This window comes from Parastagonospora nodorum (assembly GCF_000146915.1).
Source record: "Parastagonospora nodorum SN15 chromosome Unknown scaffold_13, whole genome shotgun sequence".
NCBI lineage: Eukaryota > Fungi > Ascomycota > Dothideomycetes > Pleosporales > Phaeosphaeriaceae > Parastagonospora > Parastagonospora nodorum.
This window is the reverse complement of record NW_001884561.1, coordinates 97,340-112,965: the sequence shown is the minus strand read 5'-3', so window position 1 is coordinate 112,965 and position 15,626 is coordinate 97,340. Positions and strand designations below refer to the sequence as shown.

Genomic DNA, 15,626 nt, shown 5'->3' with positions numbered 1-15,626 from the left:
CTGCATCCCAAAGCCAGTTCCCCATCACCTGCGCCAGTCGAGTCCCTTGATCGGCCTTGCGCTGCGGAAGACGCCACCAGTACTATCAGCTCCCTACGCGGACGTCAACGGTGGCCTTAGCGAAATAAACCTGAAGCCAAGCCTCCTCACTGAGGCTCTAGCAGACGCGCAATCCCCCTACAGCACTCGCAAACCACGACGCCAATCTCGACATCGACACATAGACCGCGCACCAATCGACCATTGCTGCTTCCCCCAGAATTTGCAGGACCGTTTGAGGCGCTGTGCTCGATTCAACGAGTCGGTGATCTGGCGGGTCGACGGTGACCGGGGGTGCCCAAGGGATACCTCGAGCGACCAAGACCTCCCTCTGGATGTTGCCCTTACATTCTTCTGAAAAAGGGAAGATGCATCGCCATGCCTTCTCTAATGGGGCATACCCCTCCCAAGGAGGAAGCACGTTTTCAATTCAACCTCACAAGTACGTTCTGCAATTGCAATGTCCAGCACAGCGCTGCCGCCGTACTCATCCATCTTCCACGGCAAGCCTAAGGAATATGAGTCTAACCACCAATGCACGTGTAGATTCCAGCCTCGATCACAGCCCGCGCTCCGCCGACGGAGGCAGATGATCCAGCGCCTGCTGCTGGCGGGGTCTATCTTCTTGACCGCCCTGTTCTTCTTCTTCCCCGATCTGCGCCCGAATCTAGGCTCTGGCCCTCTGAGCTACATCACCAGCGAAGATGTGCAACTCGAGACGGTGCGCTATTACGACCTCAACAATGTACAAGGCACAGCACGTGGGTGGGAGAGAGAGGAGAGGATTCTGATTTGCGCGCCGTTGCGAGATGCGTCGCCCCATCTGCCAATGTTCTTCAGCCACTTGAAGAATCTCACGTACCCGCACAATCTCATCGACCTGGCTTTCCTGGTCGGTGATTCCAAGGACAACACCATCTCTCTGCTCACATCAAAGTTGGAAGAGCTGCAGGCCAATCCGGACCCGAAACAACAATTCGGCGAAATTTCCGTCATGGAGAAGGATTTCGGGCAAAAAGTCAACCAGGATGTCGAGAGCCGTCACGGTTTCGCAGCGCAAGCCGGGCGACGAAAGTCTATGGCTCAGGCGCGCAACTGGCTCTTGAGCGCGGCACTACGACCAACTCACAGCTGGGTCTATTGGAGAGATGTCGATGTGGAGACGGCACCATTTACAATTCTGGAGGACCTCATGCGACATAACAAGGACGTCATTGTACCGAGTATGACAGACACACCCAATGCCCCCCTTCTTTTGCTAACGTGTGCTAGACGTCTGGCGACCGCTTCCCGACTGGCTTGGAGGAGAGCAGCCCTATGATCTGAACTCATGGCAGGAGTCTGAGACTGCTCTCGCACTCGCAGATACCCTTGACGAAGACGCCGTTATTGTGGAAGGTTACGCAGAGTATGCCACCTGGCGCCCGCATTTGGCTTACCTGCGCGACCCCTACGGCGACCCCGACATGGAAATGGAGATTGACGGTGTTGGTGGTGTCAGTATCTTGGCAAAGGCAAAGGTGTTTCGAGCGGGAGTGCATTTCCCTGCATTTAGTTTCGAAAAGCACGCTGAGACGGAAGGATTCGGCAAGGTATGCAATGTAAAAGACGTCTTCAAGAACGATTCTAACTGTACCCAGATGGCCAAGCGCATGAAGTTTTCCGTTGTCGGTCTCCCGCACTACACAATCTGGCATCTTTACGAGCCTAGTGTTGACGACATTCGACACATGGAAGAGATGGAGAAGGAGCGCAAGGCCAAGGAAGCTGAAGAGGCAGCCAAGAAGGAAAAGCTTGACAAGATCCACGAATCGTTCGACCCGAAGAACAGCGACTGGGAGAAAGAAAAGGCTGCGGTACAGGATCTCGTACAGAAAGCGAAGAATGAGGAGAAGGCAGAAGCAGAGAAGAAAGAGACTCCCAAGGAGGAGCCCGCAAAGGAAGCAGCTCCGGCAGATAAGAAAGAGGATGAAAAGTCATAGTTTCTGCTCCTGACATAACGGTACTGGCACGATGAGCATATGTAGCCTTTTGGCTGGCCGCCACAGGAGAGTCGGTGCCAATGGTTCATGGAAGGCCAGTATCAATGGCGGCGTTGATACAGACATTGGCTCAGTCATGCCTCAACGTATATGGGAACCTTTCGACGTCGATGACGATTTATTTGGATGCCGTCCACGAGTCGTTTGGTACAGCTAACGACGACTCTCCTTGTTGGTACTGTTCGGTAGACGGTTGAAGTCGATATGATGAAGGGCGTTTGAAGTTTTGGACGATTGTATACATTAGACCATTTCTTGCATCACGGGCGTTATTCGAGCTCTGCAGCAAGTTCAAGTGGCGACTTGATTTGTACCACTATATATGAGAGATATTTGGAAACCACCAGGACTGTTCTTTGAATGTGTCGACACGTGCAACGGCGAGCGGCTGACGTCTGACAAGGGTTGGGCGCGTCCAGACACCCTGGCCTTTGCTAAGGGACGGACCCACTTTGTCGGACTCCCGCGTTTCTAAGACGGTGCATGGGAAGCTCCCGAGATTCAGCACATGTCGACATTCAAGTCTTGCTGCCTATCAGTACCACTCGACGTGTCCACAGGCAATTGATCGGATTGTCATATGGTCGGTTCTCCAGGCAGTCACTTTGTTTGAGCATGTGTGTCTTGTGTAGTTCACAAATATAGTTGCGCCTGTCCCCACCACCATAACGACACGTTCGCTCCACCCAATACGCTTTTGTCGCATACGCAACCTTGATCCCACCTTTCCGCCGCCATGTCGAGCACCGGCAGCGAAGACGATGCCGCGTCGACGCTCCATGAGACGGCTGCGAGCTTGAGCTTGAGCCCTCGCCCACGCCCAATTACCGTGGCTGTGAATCCGGTAGCCCTCGTCGTCACAGAATGTATTACCGTCACGTCTGCCATGCGCAAGCATGCGCGATGGGCGCATTCTTCGGTCGCTGCGATCCTCGGAAGCTCGTCGAACAAGACGCCGACTGTGCAACGGCGGGACCGGACAGGGCAGGGCATTGTCAGCGCAGGAGAGCAAGAGGAGGCGGTCCCCAGCAGATGGGGATTGCGCGGGAAGAAGGGCAAGAGCATGCAGGACAACCCGCTCATGTCTGCTTTTGCGCGGCTGAGGAACGACTTGAAGGGCTGCAAAGGTAGGACCAATTGCCGGGGCTATGCCAGAGCTGAGCTGTGCTGATACTACTATGCAGACATTAGGACCTTTGACACGCCCTCAATGCTCCACCCTTTCCTCCAGGTCATCCGCTCTTCTTCTACCTCGGCGCCCATCACCTCGCTCGCCCTCATAGCCATCACCAAGTTCCTGTCGTACCGCGTCATCGACCATGGCTCACCGCGCCTGCCAGAAGCTATGCAGCAGCTTTCGTCCGCCATCACACATTGCCGCTTCGAGGCGAGCGACTCGGCAGCCGACGAGATTGTGCTGCTCCGCATCTTGAAGCTCATGGAAGGCATGATTTCTGGCCCTGGTGGAGAAGTGCTCGGCGACGAGAGCGTGTGCGAGATGATGGAGACAGGCCTGAGCATGTGCTGCCAGGCCCGACTCTCAGAATTGCTCCGCCGATCTGCAGAGATTGCCATGGTTTCCATGTGCCAGGTCATATTCAGAAGGTTGAAGACGCTCGAGATTGAGTCGCCTGAAGAGCTCGAGGCGCTCGATGAAGAGCTGGGCGGCCAAGACGAACTAGATGGCCTGAAGATGGATCCCTCTGCCAACGGCACTGGCGAGAATGCATCGTCCAAGGTCGAGGCCCCCCAGCAATCGAGTGGGTCAGAAAAAGGAAACGGTGATCAAGAGAGCACCGCGAACCCTGCGACCAGCACCCTGGACCTACCTGCGACAGCTGAAGGCGGCGAACAAGAACCCGTTGAGATCAGGCCGTACTCCCTGCCTTCCATCAGAGAGCTCTTCCGCGTCTTGGTGGACCTGTTAGATCCACACGATAGGCAACACACAGACACTATGCGTGTCATGGCGTTACGCATAGTGGATGTGGCGCTAGAAGTCGCCGGGCCATCAATAGCAAGTCACCCAAGTATTGCAAACCTGGCAAAAGACACCCTCTGTCGACACATCTTCCAGCTAGTCCGTTCAGATAACATGGCTATCCTGAACGAGTCCCTGCGCGTCGCCGGCACTCTACTCGCGACATGTCGGAATGTCCTCAAATTACAGCAGGAACTGTACCTCTCCTACCTAGTCGCCTGCCTATTTCCACGAGTAGAGATACCCATAGAACCGGGCATCGAGCCCTCGTTGTACGAAGGCGTCCCGCAGGCGCCCAGTCTCATCAAGCAGCCTCCAAAAGAGAACAGCCCCAGTGGCCGGTCCACTCCTGTGCCCGTCAAGGATCGACAAAAGCTGGGGTTGGAGGGAGGTGCACGAAAACCAGACGCTCGGGAAGCCATGATTGAGAATCTTGGCGGACTTGTGCGCATACCATCTTTCATGGCGGAACTCTTCGTCAACTTCGATTGCGAGGTCGATCGTGGCGACGTATGCATGGACATTGTAGGCCTGCTATCAAGAAATGCTTTTCCAGACTCTGCAACATGGAGCACAGTCAATGTACCGCCACTCTGCTTGGACGCCCTACTTGGATATGTCCAGTCGATAGCAGACCGTCTGGACGACGAGCCTCAAACCGAAGGCTATCCAAGCGCGGAAGCTCTGCGTGAAAAGCGCGCAAAGAAAAAGGTCATCATCCGTGGAGCGACGAAATTCAATGAAAAGCCCAAAGCTGGTATCGCGTTCCTGGCATCACAAGGTATCATTGAGGACCCCGACGACCCGCTGTGCGTTGCAAAGTTTGTCAAAGGCACAACACGAGTTGACAAGAAAGTCCTTGGAGAGTTCATATCGAAGAAGGGCAACGAGGAAATTCTGAACTCCTTCATCAACTTGTTCGATTTCACCGGCCAGCGTCTCGACGAGGCACTTCGGCAATTACTTCATTCTTTCCGTCTTCCTGGAGAGTCCGCACTCATTGAGCGCATCGTAGAGAGGTTTGCCGAGAAGTACATGGAGATGGCACAACCGGAAAACATTGCAAACAAAGATGCCATCTATGTTCTCACCTACGCCGTCATTATGTTGAACACTGATCAGCACAACCCAAACATGAAGGATAAGCGAATGAAGTACGAGGACTTTGCCAAGAATGTTCGCGGCGTCAACGACGGCAAAGACTTCGATCCCGATTACTTGCGAGCTATGTACGAGTCTATCAAGACGCGAGAAATCATCCTGCCTGAGGAACACAATGACCGTCATGCGTACGACTACGCGTGGAAAGATCTGTTGGTCAAGGTCCAATCTACTTCGGACCTTGTCATTTGCGATACGAACATTTATGATGCGGATATGTTCGAGGCGACGTGGAAGCCTATCATCGCGACTCTCTCGTATGTCTTCATGTCTGCCACAGATGACGCGGTCTTCTCACGTGTCGTACTGGGCTTCGATCAATGCGCTCAGATAGCAGCGAAGTACGGTCTGAGTGACGCTCTCGACCGCATCATCTCGTGCCTGGCCTACATCAGCACTTTGGCGCCTGATGTACCTCCGAGCACGTCTCTGAACACCGAAGTCCAGGCCGACAAGAAGAGTGTCATGGTCAGTGAGACTGCGGTGCGATTCGGTCGTGATGGAAGGGCACAGCTTGCGACAGTCGTTCTGTTCCAGGTCATCAAGGGCAATGAAGCGTCGATACGAGAGGGATGGAATCATGTAGGTCGAAAGATTTTTGAGATATTCAAAGTGCTAACAACTGTAGCTCATTCGTATCATGGTCAATCTCTTCGTCAACTCTCTAATACCGCCTTATTTCTTGTCGTTCCAAAAGACTCTCGCTCTCCCGCCGATACCTCTCCAGAACCCAGCTCAGATTATCGATCGTCAAGAGCGGCCTGCGGATACGGGCATCTTCTCCGCCTTGACATCATATGTGTCGAGCTTCGCGAATGACGAGCCACCGGAGCCGTCTGATCAAGAAATTGAGTACACGTTGTGTACCGTCGATACCGTCAAGGAATGCCACTTCGAAGACATTCTTGCAAATATCAGTCAACTACCTGTCGAGGCACTGCGATCTTTACTGACTTTGCTGCTTGAGCATATACCTGAAGATGGCGAGCCCAGGGTCATCGTCGTCAAGCCAGAAGTTCCAGGAGCTGCAAATGCACGACCGAACGGTACGAGGAAAGCTGGCAAGGGCCCATTGTACGACCCCAGCCTAGTGTTTGTATTGGAGCTTGCGACCGTCCTTGCGCTTCGCGATGACGAGACTGTCAGAGAGCTTGCAAAGGATGTGACGGATGCCTTGGCTAGTGTTATTCGAGACACGTCGAAACACCATCCTGTTGTGGTGTCACGATCAGTGTACTATCTCTTGAGTCTTTTGAAGGCTAGCAATGTAAGTCTGATCAGACCCTGCTTATTGAATTGTACTGACACGACCAGGATTACGACTTCATCCGCGCCCCCGTCCTTCTACACACATTCTCCGGTTTCAACGACTCGCTTCTCAATGAGTGCTCACAGCCTATCCTCAAAGGTCTGACAGACTGTTGCAAGGGTCCCAACGCCCTGCGTAGCGAGCTCGCTGGCTCACCTGACTTCTGGTCTATCCTGAGCCGACTCTCAAGTGTGCCTGAAGCTGCTGGTGACGTCTTTGCGCTCGTCGAGGACCTGACGACTTCGACGCAGCCAGGTATCACGGCGGATAACTACGAGTCCGCTATTGCGATACTCAACGAGTTCGCGACAGCGGCTCAAGTCGGTGCGAGAGAAGAGCAGCTGTTCGACCAAGCTGCGCGACGTGGCAAGGGACAGAAGCCGAAGAAGCCCGAGAGCAACGAGGTCGTCGTCAGGGGAAGTACAGCAATGAACATTGTATTCCAGCTCAGCGGTCGAGCACCAACTTTCATCGAGCAGAGTCACCTCGAAACAACAGAGGGTAAGTCTTCGCATCCCACCAACGAATCACACATACTGACTAGAGATGTCTAGCATGGACAGCATACTGGTCCCCAATCCTCAAAACCCTCGCCCACCAATGTCTCAACCCCTGCCGCGAAATCCGCCAACAAGCTTTCTCTTCCCTCCAACGCACCCTCCTCTCCGACAACCTCGCCTCCCCCGCACACAAAGAATGGACTGCGATATTCAGCGAAGTCCTCTTCCCGCTCATCACCCAGCTGCTCAAGCCAGAAGTGTACCAGTCTGATCCACTGGGTATGAGCGAGACGCGCGTGCGCGCCGCCACCTTGCTGAGTAAAGTGTTCCTACACTATCTGGTGCTGCTGGGCGACATGGATGGCGGGAAACTGCTAGAGCTGTGGTTGAAGATTGTGACGATTATGGACCGGCTGATTAATAGTGGGCAGGGGGATAATCTTGTACGTCTTTTGGCCTTTCTATCACCCTCCTCTTCTTCTTCTTCTTCTTCCTCCCTCTTTCTCCCCCATCACTGCAACCATAACGCATGCTAACAACTTCATCAGGAAGAAGCCGTTTCTGAAAACCTCAAAAATATGCTCCTCGTCTTGTCCAACGGCGGCTATCTCGCTCCGCCAGACGAGAAGCCCGAGCAGGAGGAAATGTGGACGGAGACGTGGAAGCGCGTGAATCGCTTCTTGCCGAATTTCTTGGGCGAGTTGTTTCCGGAGGAGGTCGGGAAGCCGAAGAAGAAGGAGAAGGAGGAGGTGCTGCCGGTTCGGGAGAAGGAGGTGGAGAGTGAGAAGGAGGGTGGGGATGAGAAGGCTGAGGAGGTGGGGGAGAAGGAGGGATAGGGGAGTGATGCAAATTTCGCGTTTGGGAGAAGAGTTTTTAGAGGAGGGATGTGTATTAGGTATTGTGTGTAGAGATGAAGGAATTTGGAGCGTTTGAGTCACTTGTCTTTTGCAGTCTTGGATGAGACGAGATATGCTGAAAGACACCAAACTCATTACAAATTGCATGCATGGAGGACTTGGTGCGTGATGGTCCTGCTCAGCGGATATACCGGGTCAACTTGTCGTGATTGAGTAACTCGGCAGACTTTACTTTTATTCACCTACAGCCACAGCCTTGCCATTCATTAAGTTACAGGGGGTGATGCATTACCACCGACAATTACAACACTGGCCACGCTGTTGTAAACGAAGACATCTGAAAGCAAAAGAAGACGCCCGAAGGTGACAACATGTCGATTAAAGTCTTTGTTGTATCATGTAATGGGTATCATAAAATGTATGCTTGAACTTCATTCACTCCACCAAGTCTTCCTCCCCCTCTCTATCCAGCAAACCCTTCTTCTCTTCCCTCCTCCTCAACCCAGCATACACGCCCCCCTTGACAATCTCCCTCGTCTCCCCCACGGTCCCGAAGCAACAATGCTCCACGACCCCAAGCGGCCCCTCCCTCGGCCCCTCCTCCGCCAACACCCCAAATCTCAACTTCGTCCGCGTAAGCTCCCTCGGAAACGGGTCGCCCCCCAGACACGCGCCGACACTAAGATGATCGAGCGTGGGATTGCGCGTGGTGACCATGATGCGGCTAAACAGCACATCGCTCGCGACGCCATTCTGATGGATGGACCACGCGCCAATCAGGATGAAGACGAAGGTGATGCCGATGACGATGGCGTACCCATACCACAGCCCGCGCTTGTAGTATCTGAACACGTTGAGCGTGCGGGTTTTCAGGCACGCGACGTCCTGGGGCTGCGCGACGACGAGGGTGGGTTCGCTGAGCAGGCTGAGCAGCATGTCTTCGAAGAGGCCTTGGACGTCAGCCATCAAATTCGGCGACGGGTGCGAGGTGCGCGTGTCCATTAGGCGGGTCTCGGAGATGTCGGATTTGGTCACGACGTAGACGTCGGTGGATTTGGAGACGGAGCCGCGCAGGAAGCTGCGGAGTAGCGCGCCCATGGAGTGGTAGGCGGCCGTAAGTTTGTAGAGCTTAGGGTCGTCAAGGGGCCGGATGTAGTTTGTGGAGGGGGAGGCGACCCAGTCGCTGGTGTTGTCAGTGTTGGGAGTGAGGTGGGTGTCGATGACGGGGGCGAGGAAGTCGCGTTGGGTGAGGTTTGCGACTTGGGATGGGCTGTAGGTCATGTTGAATGTGTAGTTGGTGTGGTGCATGACGCATCTGAACATCTTGGGTACGTGTACGACTTTCCATTTTTTGGCGTTGGGAGAGTCAGGTGGGTAGGATTCGTTGGTTTGAAGAGCGTATCCAATCCAAAGTGCTGGCTCGCTTTCGAAGACTCCCAGGGATGCTGGATAGGGTGGACCTTCTATTGGAACACCATCGAGTGTATCAACTTGGGGCGACCTGTAATCGTCCTGGTCTACATCAGCGACATAGGTAAAATTGCCTTCCGGTGCAATCTGGTTCAGCTTGAAGGGTGCATTGTCTGGGGGTGCGTCTGTAAGATCTTCGCACTTGTAGCCTGGTCCCATGAAGTTGATAGAATACGAACAGTTCCAACCTTCTCCACAAAAGGATAAAGCTGCTTGATCACGGGGCTGCGGTCTCCTGAGATATGCAGCGCTGATTCCCAATCGGCGGACATTCTTCGATGGCTGATCGTAATAGTCAAAAAAGCCATCTTTGGTACCAGCTACATCGGTTGTGTTGTAGTACGACATAGCCTCGCGCCGTGTCTCGTTATCCGGCATGACTCGAAAGTCAAAGTCGGATTCACGAGCAAAATTGATATTTGCCACTGCTTGACATGTGGAGGGCACTTCGAAAGCAGTGATTTCCGAGGTTAGTGAGGCTGGAGACATTACGGAAGCTAGTGGTATCAGCCTGCGCTGTCGTAAGCAAGAGTAGCTGATGTGATGTCAAAAGACGCACCAACAGCATAATGCCATGAAAGTTGCCAGTTTTCCATTTCTCCACATTTCGCCATTGACGAAGAACTGGGTCGGGTCGTCTGGAGCAGAAAATAGGCCATCGATGCCGTCTATCGTCATTGCCTTTGTTCGAAATGTCCGCCATATTCGCTGCCGATTGCACATGATAGAAGTACCAACGAGCGTGCTCTTTACGAAGAAGGCTAACGCTGTTCCATATCGTATCTTCTTCAACTGATCATGCGCTGGCTGTCCGTTCAGATGCCTGTAGTAAAGATGGTGCCCTACAGCAGCTATGACACCAGAGATGAATAAAATTCCAATTAATGCAGGTGTCGTCCAATGTACATGCCATTGCGCTATTTCGCCAGCCCTTCGGTCCAACAGCGCCTGGGTGTCCGCGTCCGTAAGCTTACTACGATATAGCGAGCTTTGGGTATAAGTCGACTCCCTCCCAGACCTTGTCGATTGATGTGGACTCTCGTTGCGTCCTGTGACCGGCGCATACTGCCCAGCAGTTCTGTCGTACGACAGCCCGAAGGATGTATCTGGATGCAAGCTTGCTCGTCCCCGATCAGTCTCATCGAAGTTTGGAGACGGAAGAGGCGATCGACTGCGCGATTCATTAGAGCGGCGGGATCGGTTCGGGCGTTGCGATATATCAGACAACTCGATGGGGTCGGCCTCTGATGCGAAAGGATCATGTTGCGCGGGCGGCGTGGTCGGCGAAGATGATCGAGAGGAGGAGGAGTATGCGGAATGAGGGCCTCGCGAAGACATTGTGGAGGAAGTGGCGGGTCTCTGAAATCACAAAGCCGACATTTATGGGCGTTCGCGAATGGTAAGTCGTGTATGGAGTCGTGCTACCGTTCACAAATACTAGCTTGTACCGTGGGGTTCACCAGCTTCTGTAGACCTTCTACAGCCTTCAAGCACAGGTTCGAGAGCAAGTACAGAGCAAGAGATAACCAACGGCGTCTCTCTTGCATGAAACATGGCTCGTTGTTGTTAGTCGCTGAGCCTCTCCATCTCCGCAGCGGGACGTTGGCGAGGCCTCAGCCAACTTCGGACTAGGATGCACTAACGCCCAACTTGCAGACTGTGGCTGAATCGTGTTCAGCCGCCAGCTGAATCAAGCGTCGATCTTAGACAGCCGTCCAGCATCTGACCACGCTGTGAGCAGAGTACGGGTTGATCCTGTAACTGTGGTGCGATTTAAACTTTCTTTCTCCACAAGTCCTGCGGTGTCCATGAGGTGGTCGCCCATCGGACCGAAGCAGCACGTACTCCTGACGTCTATATGCGTAACAGCTCTTTGCTTAGCTACCAGATTCGGAAGAACCACATGCTGAGGCATGTATTGTGGAGAAGTGGATGGCGTAAGGTCATCAAGGTATCCAGCTACAAGGTCACCGAAGACGTGAAGAACAGTCGACTTTGCAAACTACCTTGGTAAGTCGAGCGTCATACTGTGCCAACGGTCCTCGAGCTTTTCTGCCGTCTTCTGCGCATGCCATTTGATGTGAGCGAAACTACAAGGTGTAAAAGCCACATAACCACAATGTCGCAAAAGAGAGGTAACAAGAGTCGCACCGAGAGAAGAATATCGTGACGAGAAGAGCTAGGATGAACATGATGCGATGATGAAAGTCTCAAGTGGATCGAAACGTGTGCTCGTTCTTTCCTCCCACGCGGTCACGAGCGGGCCGCTTCGGAGAATTCCCGCTTCGAGGCTTCAGCAGCCTCGCACCTTCTACCGACCCACTCCTACTTTCTGATGCTTATAAATCTATCCCCATCATACTCCATCGTCTACCGATTTCCACCATGCCAACCCCACGATTCAGGGACTATCCATGAGTCGGTAACGCACGTAGGAGCACCCCGTGGGCTACGATGAGAGCTTTCGAGAAACCAAAGCCGAGCGACTCCCGAGCGATGTCCATAGATTTACAATCATGGATTTACAATCATTGAACAGACAGGACAGACTAAGCTTAATGTCTACGAATTTATCAGCCGTTCTTTCTAAGAACTCGGCAAGAGTACCTACTTCTACCGGTCTTCATGAGTTTTCAGAATAGTGACGTTGGCCGATCTGGGACAACCCATGTTATTCTTGCGTCACCAATGGACCCTCGGGGAGCCCCACATCGACATGGCTATGATTCTGGACTGGTACATAAACAGACACTGCCCGCGGAGGAATTGCTGTGCAGATACCCAGAATAACTCACATCCTCATAATCCTTAATTGAATTTCTGAGAACCAGCACACAACAACAGACACAATGGCACCATCAACAACCAAGCAATGGACGGTCGAGGGCCAGAATGGCTTCGACTCTCTCAAGTTCAACGAGAAGGCACCAGTCCCTGAGATTGGTGACAACGATGTTCTCGTCAAGAGTATGAAGCTCAAGCAATAATTTCATCGTGAACTTTGCTAACATGAGAACAGTCCACGGCGCATCGCTCAACTACCGCGACCTGATCATCCCCAAGGGCAAATACCCTTTCCCCATGAAGGACAACATCGTCCCCGGCTCGGACGGCGCCGGTACCGTCGAATCAGTCGGCAAGAGAGTCACCCGCTTCAAGGCAGGTGGTACGTACCTATCCGCCTCTATCCGTACCTCCCACATACTAACACCCCGCAGACAAAGTGGTAACCCTCTTCAACCAAGGCCACCTCGCGGGCTCCCTCGACGCCCAATCCCTAGCCACCGGCCTCGGTGGCGCCCTCGACGGCACCCTGCGCGAACACGCCGTCTTCTCCGAATCCGGGCTCGTCGCCATGCCCACAAACCTCAACTTCCTCGAAGCCTCCACACTCTCCTGCGCCGCGCTCACCGCGTGGAACGGTCTCTACGGCCTCGAATCGCGCGCCCTGAAGCCCGGGCAATGGGTGCTCACACAAGGAACCGGCGGCGTGTCCATCTTCGCCCTCCAGTTTGCGAAAGCAGCAGGCGCCCGCGTCATTGCCACGACCTCGTCTGCAGCCAAGGCCGAGACGCTGAAGAAACTCGGAGCAGACCATGTGATCAACTACAAGGACACGCCCAACTGGGGTGAGGAGGCGAAGAAACTCACTGGCGGCGGCGTGGAGCACGTCATTGAAGTGGGCGGACCGTCCACCATGGCGCAGTCACTCAAGGCGATTGCGATTGACGGCGTGATCAGCATCATCGGCTTCATTGGCGGCATGAGCAAGGACCAGCCGACGTTCTTGGACTGTCTTACGGGCATGTGCACTGTGCGCGGTATCCTGGTCGGTTCGAGACTGCAGATGGAGGACATGTGTCGCGCGATTGAGGCGAATGACTTGCACCCTGTTGTGGACGAGAAGGTGTTCAAGCTCGAGGAGTTGAAGGAGGCGTATGAGTACATGTGGGATCAGAAGCATTTTGGCAAGTTGACTGTCAAGGTTGCGGAGTAGTGTACTGTACTGTACTGTGGTGGGAATGAATTGACGATATCACGTAACTTCTGGTGTACATGCTGTGAAGGCGGACTGCGATAGGAGAGCCTGTCTATCTCCATCCTCCTTGAGCGCTTTATCTGGCACACTACAAAGACTCGAGGATATACAGGTATGTTCATTCGTATGTGATGTTCGTGGGGTTGAGTACAAGTCTGCGCCTGAGTTCCCAGCAGCATCCCAAAATCTACCCCCAAACCGCTCAGAAACCTCCATTGCTAGCCAGCACCTGTATATGTACACAGCCTCATAAAGCTTCAATTAACGAGGTCTTGAGAAGAGCTGTATGGCCTCAAGGACTCATCAAGTATGCGACTGATGATGATTTGTAATGCGTACATGTACAGGTCAAATCAAGCACAAACCAAGGCACATTAAAGTGATTATTCTATCATCTCATTGCTATTCAAACATTACTTTATGCCACTCACGGGCTTTTACCACGCCTCTGTGGGCCATATGTAGTCGGGGGTATCAAAGGTCATCCATCATGAGGACCTCGTCCAGCGAGTGCCAATTATTCGTTAAAGGCAAGGAAATTCGTAATCATCTCATACCGCAGAATTCAATTGAACTCGGCGGTGGGTACACCAGCCATCAGCGTGGTGGCAATGCGCTCGCGCGCGTCAAGCATGCCGTCACAGGCAATAATCTTGACGTATTCTTCTCCGCGAAGAAGGGCGAGAGCGTTCAGAATAGCAAAAACGCCGCAGTCGCTGCCGTTAATCTGGCGAGTGGAGCGCTGCTTCCACAGGACAACCCACTCATCCTCATTCCAGAACTCCTTGAGCTCTAGCTTAAGGTACTCCTTGAGCTTGTCGACGTACTTGGAGCCGTCCCATCCCAAAGAATCGAGATACTCAATCGTGCGCTCTTTGGGCTTCACGACAAGTAGACGCCAGTGACCGCCGTCACAAATGGGGTAGAGAATAAGGTTAGCATCAAGGTACTGTTTGCCGGCTAGTCGGAACCTCGCAGCCCAGCGTGCTACTCCCTGGTAATCCTTGGTCTTCATGGTGGGGTACCAGAAGGAGGAGAATGCATGTACAGTAGGAGCGGGGCCGCCTCGCTTGGATACAAACCCAGCTTCCTTCTTGAGATGCTCGATGAGGACACCCAGGTACTCGTTGACAATGTTGTCGTTCAACCAGGCCTTCGGATCTCCACTGAACATACGCGGCAACAAGGTCGAGAAGTCGTGCGCGGTGAGCTTCTCGGGTACGATGTGCGCATCTGCGATGCGACCATTCTCAGTCTTCTTGGCAGCTGCTTCGAGCTTCTTGGACTCTTCTTCTGAAAGTGGTTCCATAAAGGCCTTGACTTTCGGCGGCGACGGAGGGGCAAGAGCCAGCTTCTCTTGCAGCTCTTTTTGCAAATCGCCCAGAAACTCCAAGGAGATCTGCGACTCCTCAAGGGAGTCATCGTCGGTGTCGTCCCATGTGGAAGATGGTACTCCGGTAAAGCCAACGGAATCCTTCGCAGTCGCCTCTTGCTGGGTGCTGCTTCCATCATTGCTGCGAGACGGCGAAATTGCAGCATCTGCACCCTCATCATCAGAGGTGTCGGTATCTGAATTGTAGATCTTGACCGGCGACCGGAACGGGCTAGAGTGGATGGCTTCTAGGACCGAGTCCATCATGTCTGCAACTTTTTCGTCGCAATAGAAAGGCTTCGCGTGGGCGTGTAGGCTCCACCGAACTACTTTCTTGCCGCCGCGATCAGGTCGAGGAGACGGCGCGGGCGGCTCGTCCTCTTCATCAGGTGCGTCGTCGAGGAAAGAAAGTGCTTGGTCGACTGTTTCGGTGTAGTTGTAGTATTCTTGTTCGGCGGCCGACATTCCGGGAACATAGTTGTGCCGAGCCTCGGCCGCAGCCCTGTAGTGCTCACTGGCTTGCTGAGCTTGGCGCGCGACCTCCGCGGCATGGTTCTTTAAGGTAAAGGCCTGATACTCTTTCTGTTGTAGCTCGGTCTGCTCCGGGACACGATGCGAGGGCGACGGGACTGTATGGTCTGAGGCTGAGGGAAAGTTGACGTGGAATGCTCCCTGTTCGAGAGCTTGGTTCTTGAGTAACAGCTTGCGCATGGGAGTGACTGTCGCATTGCTGATGATGTTCATATGCGAGTTCGGTGAGATCTGAAGAGGTCCGCGCGACGGCATCTGCACAGCCGGCGAATGGTGAGGAACCTCCACTAACTGGTGAAGCAGCTGCGACTGGATTGCCTGCGAC

The 15,626-nt window shown here is 53.6% G+C and overlaps 5 protein-coding genes across 5 annotated transcripts in view; 3 read left to right on the top strand and 2 right to left on the bottom strand.

Annotated features, from left to right (window-relative positions):
• Positions 1-26: 26 nt before the first annotated feature.
• On the top strand, positions 27-2,021 carry SNOG_08516 (hypothetical protein; the record flags this gene model as incomplete). The annotated part of the gene is made up of 3 exons (XM_001798775.1): positions 27-481; positions 586-1,262; positions 1,312-2,021. Exons 1-3 carry the CDS (start codon positions 375-377, stop codon positions 2,019-2,021), a joined length of 1,494 nt encoding a protein of 497 aa, XP_001798827.1. The 5' UTR covers positions 27-374.
• Positions 2,022-2,817: 796 nt separating this feature from the next.
• On the top strand, positions 2,818-7,969 carry SNOG_08515 (hypothetical protein; the record flags this gene model as incomplete). The annotated part of the gene is made up of 6 exons (XM_001798774.1): positions 2,818-3,208; positions 3,266-5,805; positions 5,852-6,490; positions 6,538-7,033; positions 7,096-7,475; positions 7,581-7,969. The coding sequence occupies 6 exons, from the start codon at positions 2,818-2,820 to the stop codon at positions 7,866-7,868; spliced, it is 4,734 nt and encodes a 1,577-aa protein (XP_001798826.1). The 3' UTR covers positions 7,869-7,969.
• Positions 7,970-8,324: 355 nt separating this feature from the next.
• Positions 8,325-9,848, bottom strand: SNOG_08514 (hypothetical protein; the record flags this gene model as incomplete). Its single annotated transcript, XM_001798773.1, has 1 exon — positions 8,325-9,848. The coding sequence occupies one exon, from the start codon at positions 9,846-9,848 to the stop codon at positions 8,325-8,327; it is 1,524 nt and encodes a 507-aa protein (XP_001798825.1).
• Positions 9,849-12,208: 2,360 nt separating this feature from the next.
• SNOG_08513 (hypothetical protein) lies at positions 12,209-13,356 on the top strand (the record flags this gene model as incomplete). The annotated part of the gene is made up of 3 exons (XM_001798772.1): positions 12,209-12,326; positions 12,379-12,525; positions 12,578-13,356. 3 exons carry the CDS (start codon positions 12,209-12,211, stop codon positions 13,354-13,356), a joined length of 1,044 nt encoding a protein of 347 aa, XP_001798824.1.
• Positions 13,357-13,963: 607 nt separating this feature from the next.
• The window catches only part of SNOG_08512 (hypothetical protein), a gene marked incomplete at both ends in the record, with an annotated part of 2,881 nt that continues 1,218 nt past the window's right edge, over positions 13,964-15,626 (bottom strand). The window contains one exon of the mRNA XM_001798771.1: positions 13,964-15,588. Coding sequence (XP_001798823.1) covers positions 13,964-15,588 — 1,625 coding nt within the window. The remainder of the gene's footprint in view (positions 15,589-15,626) is intronic.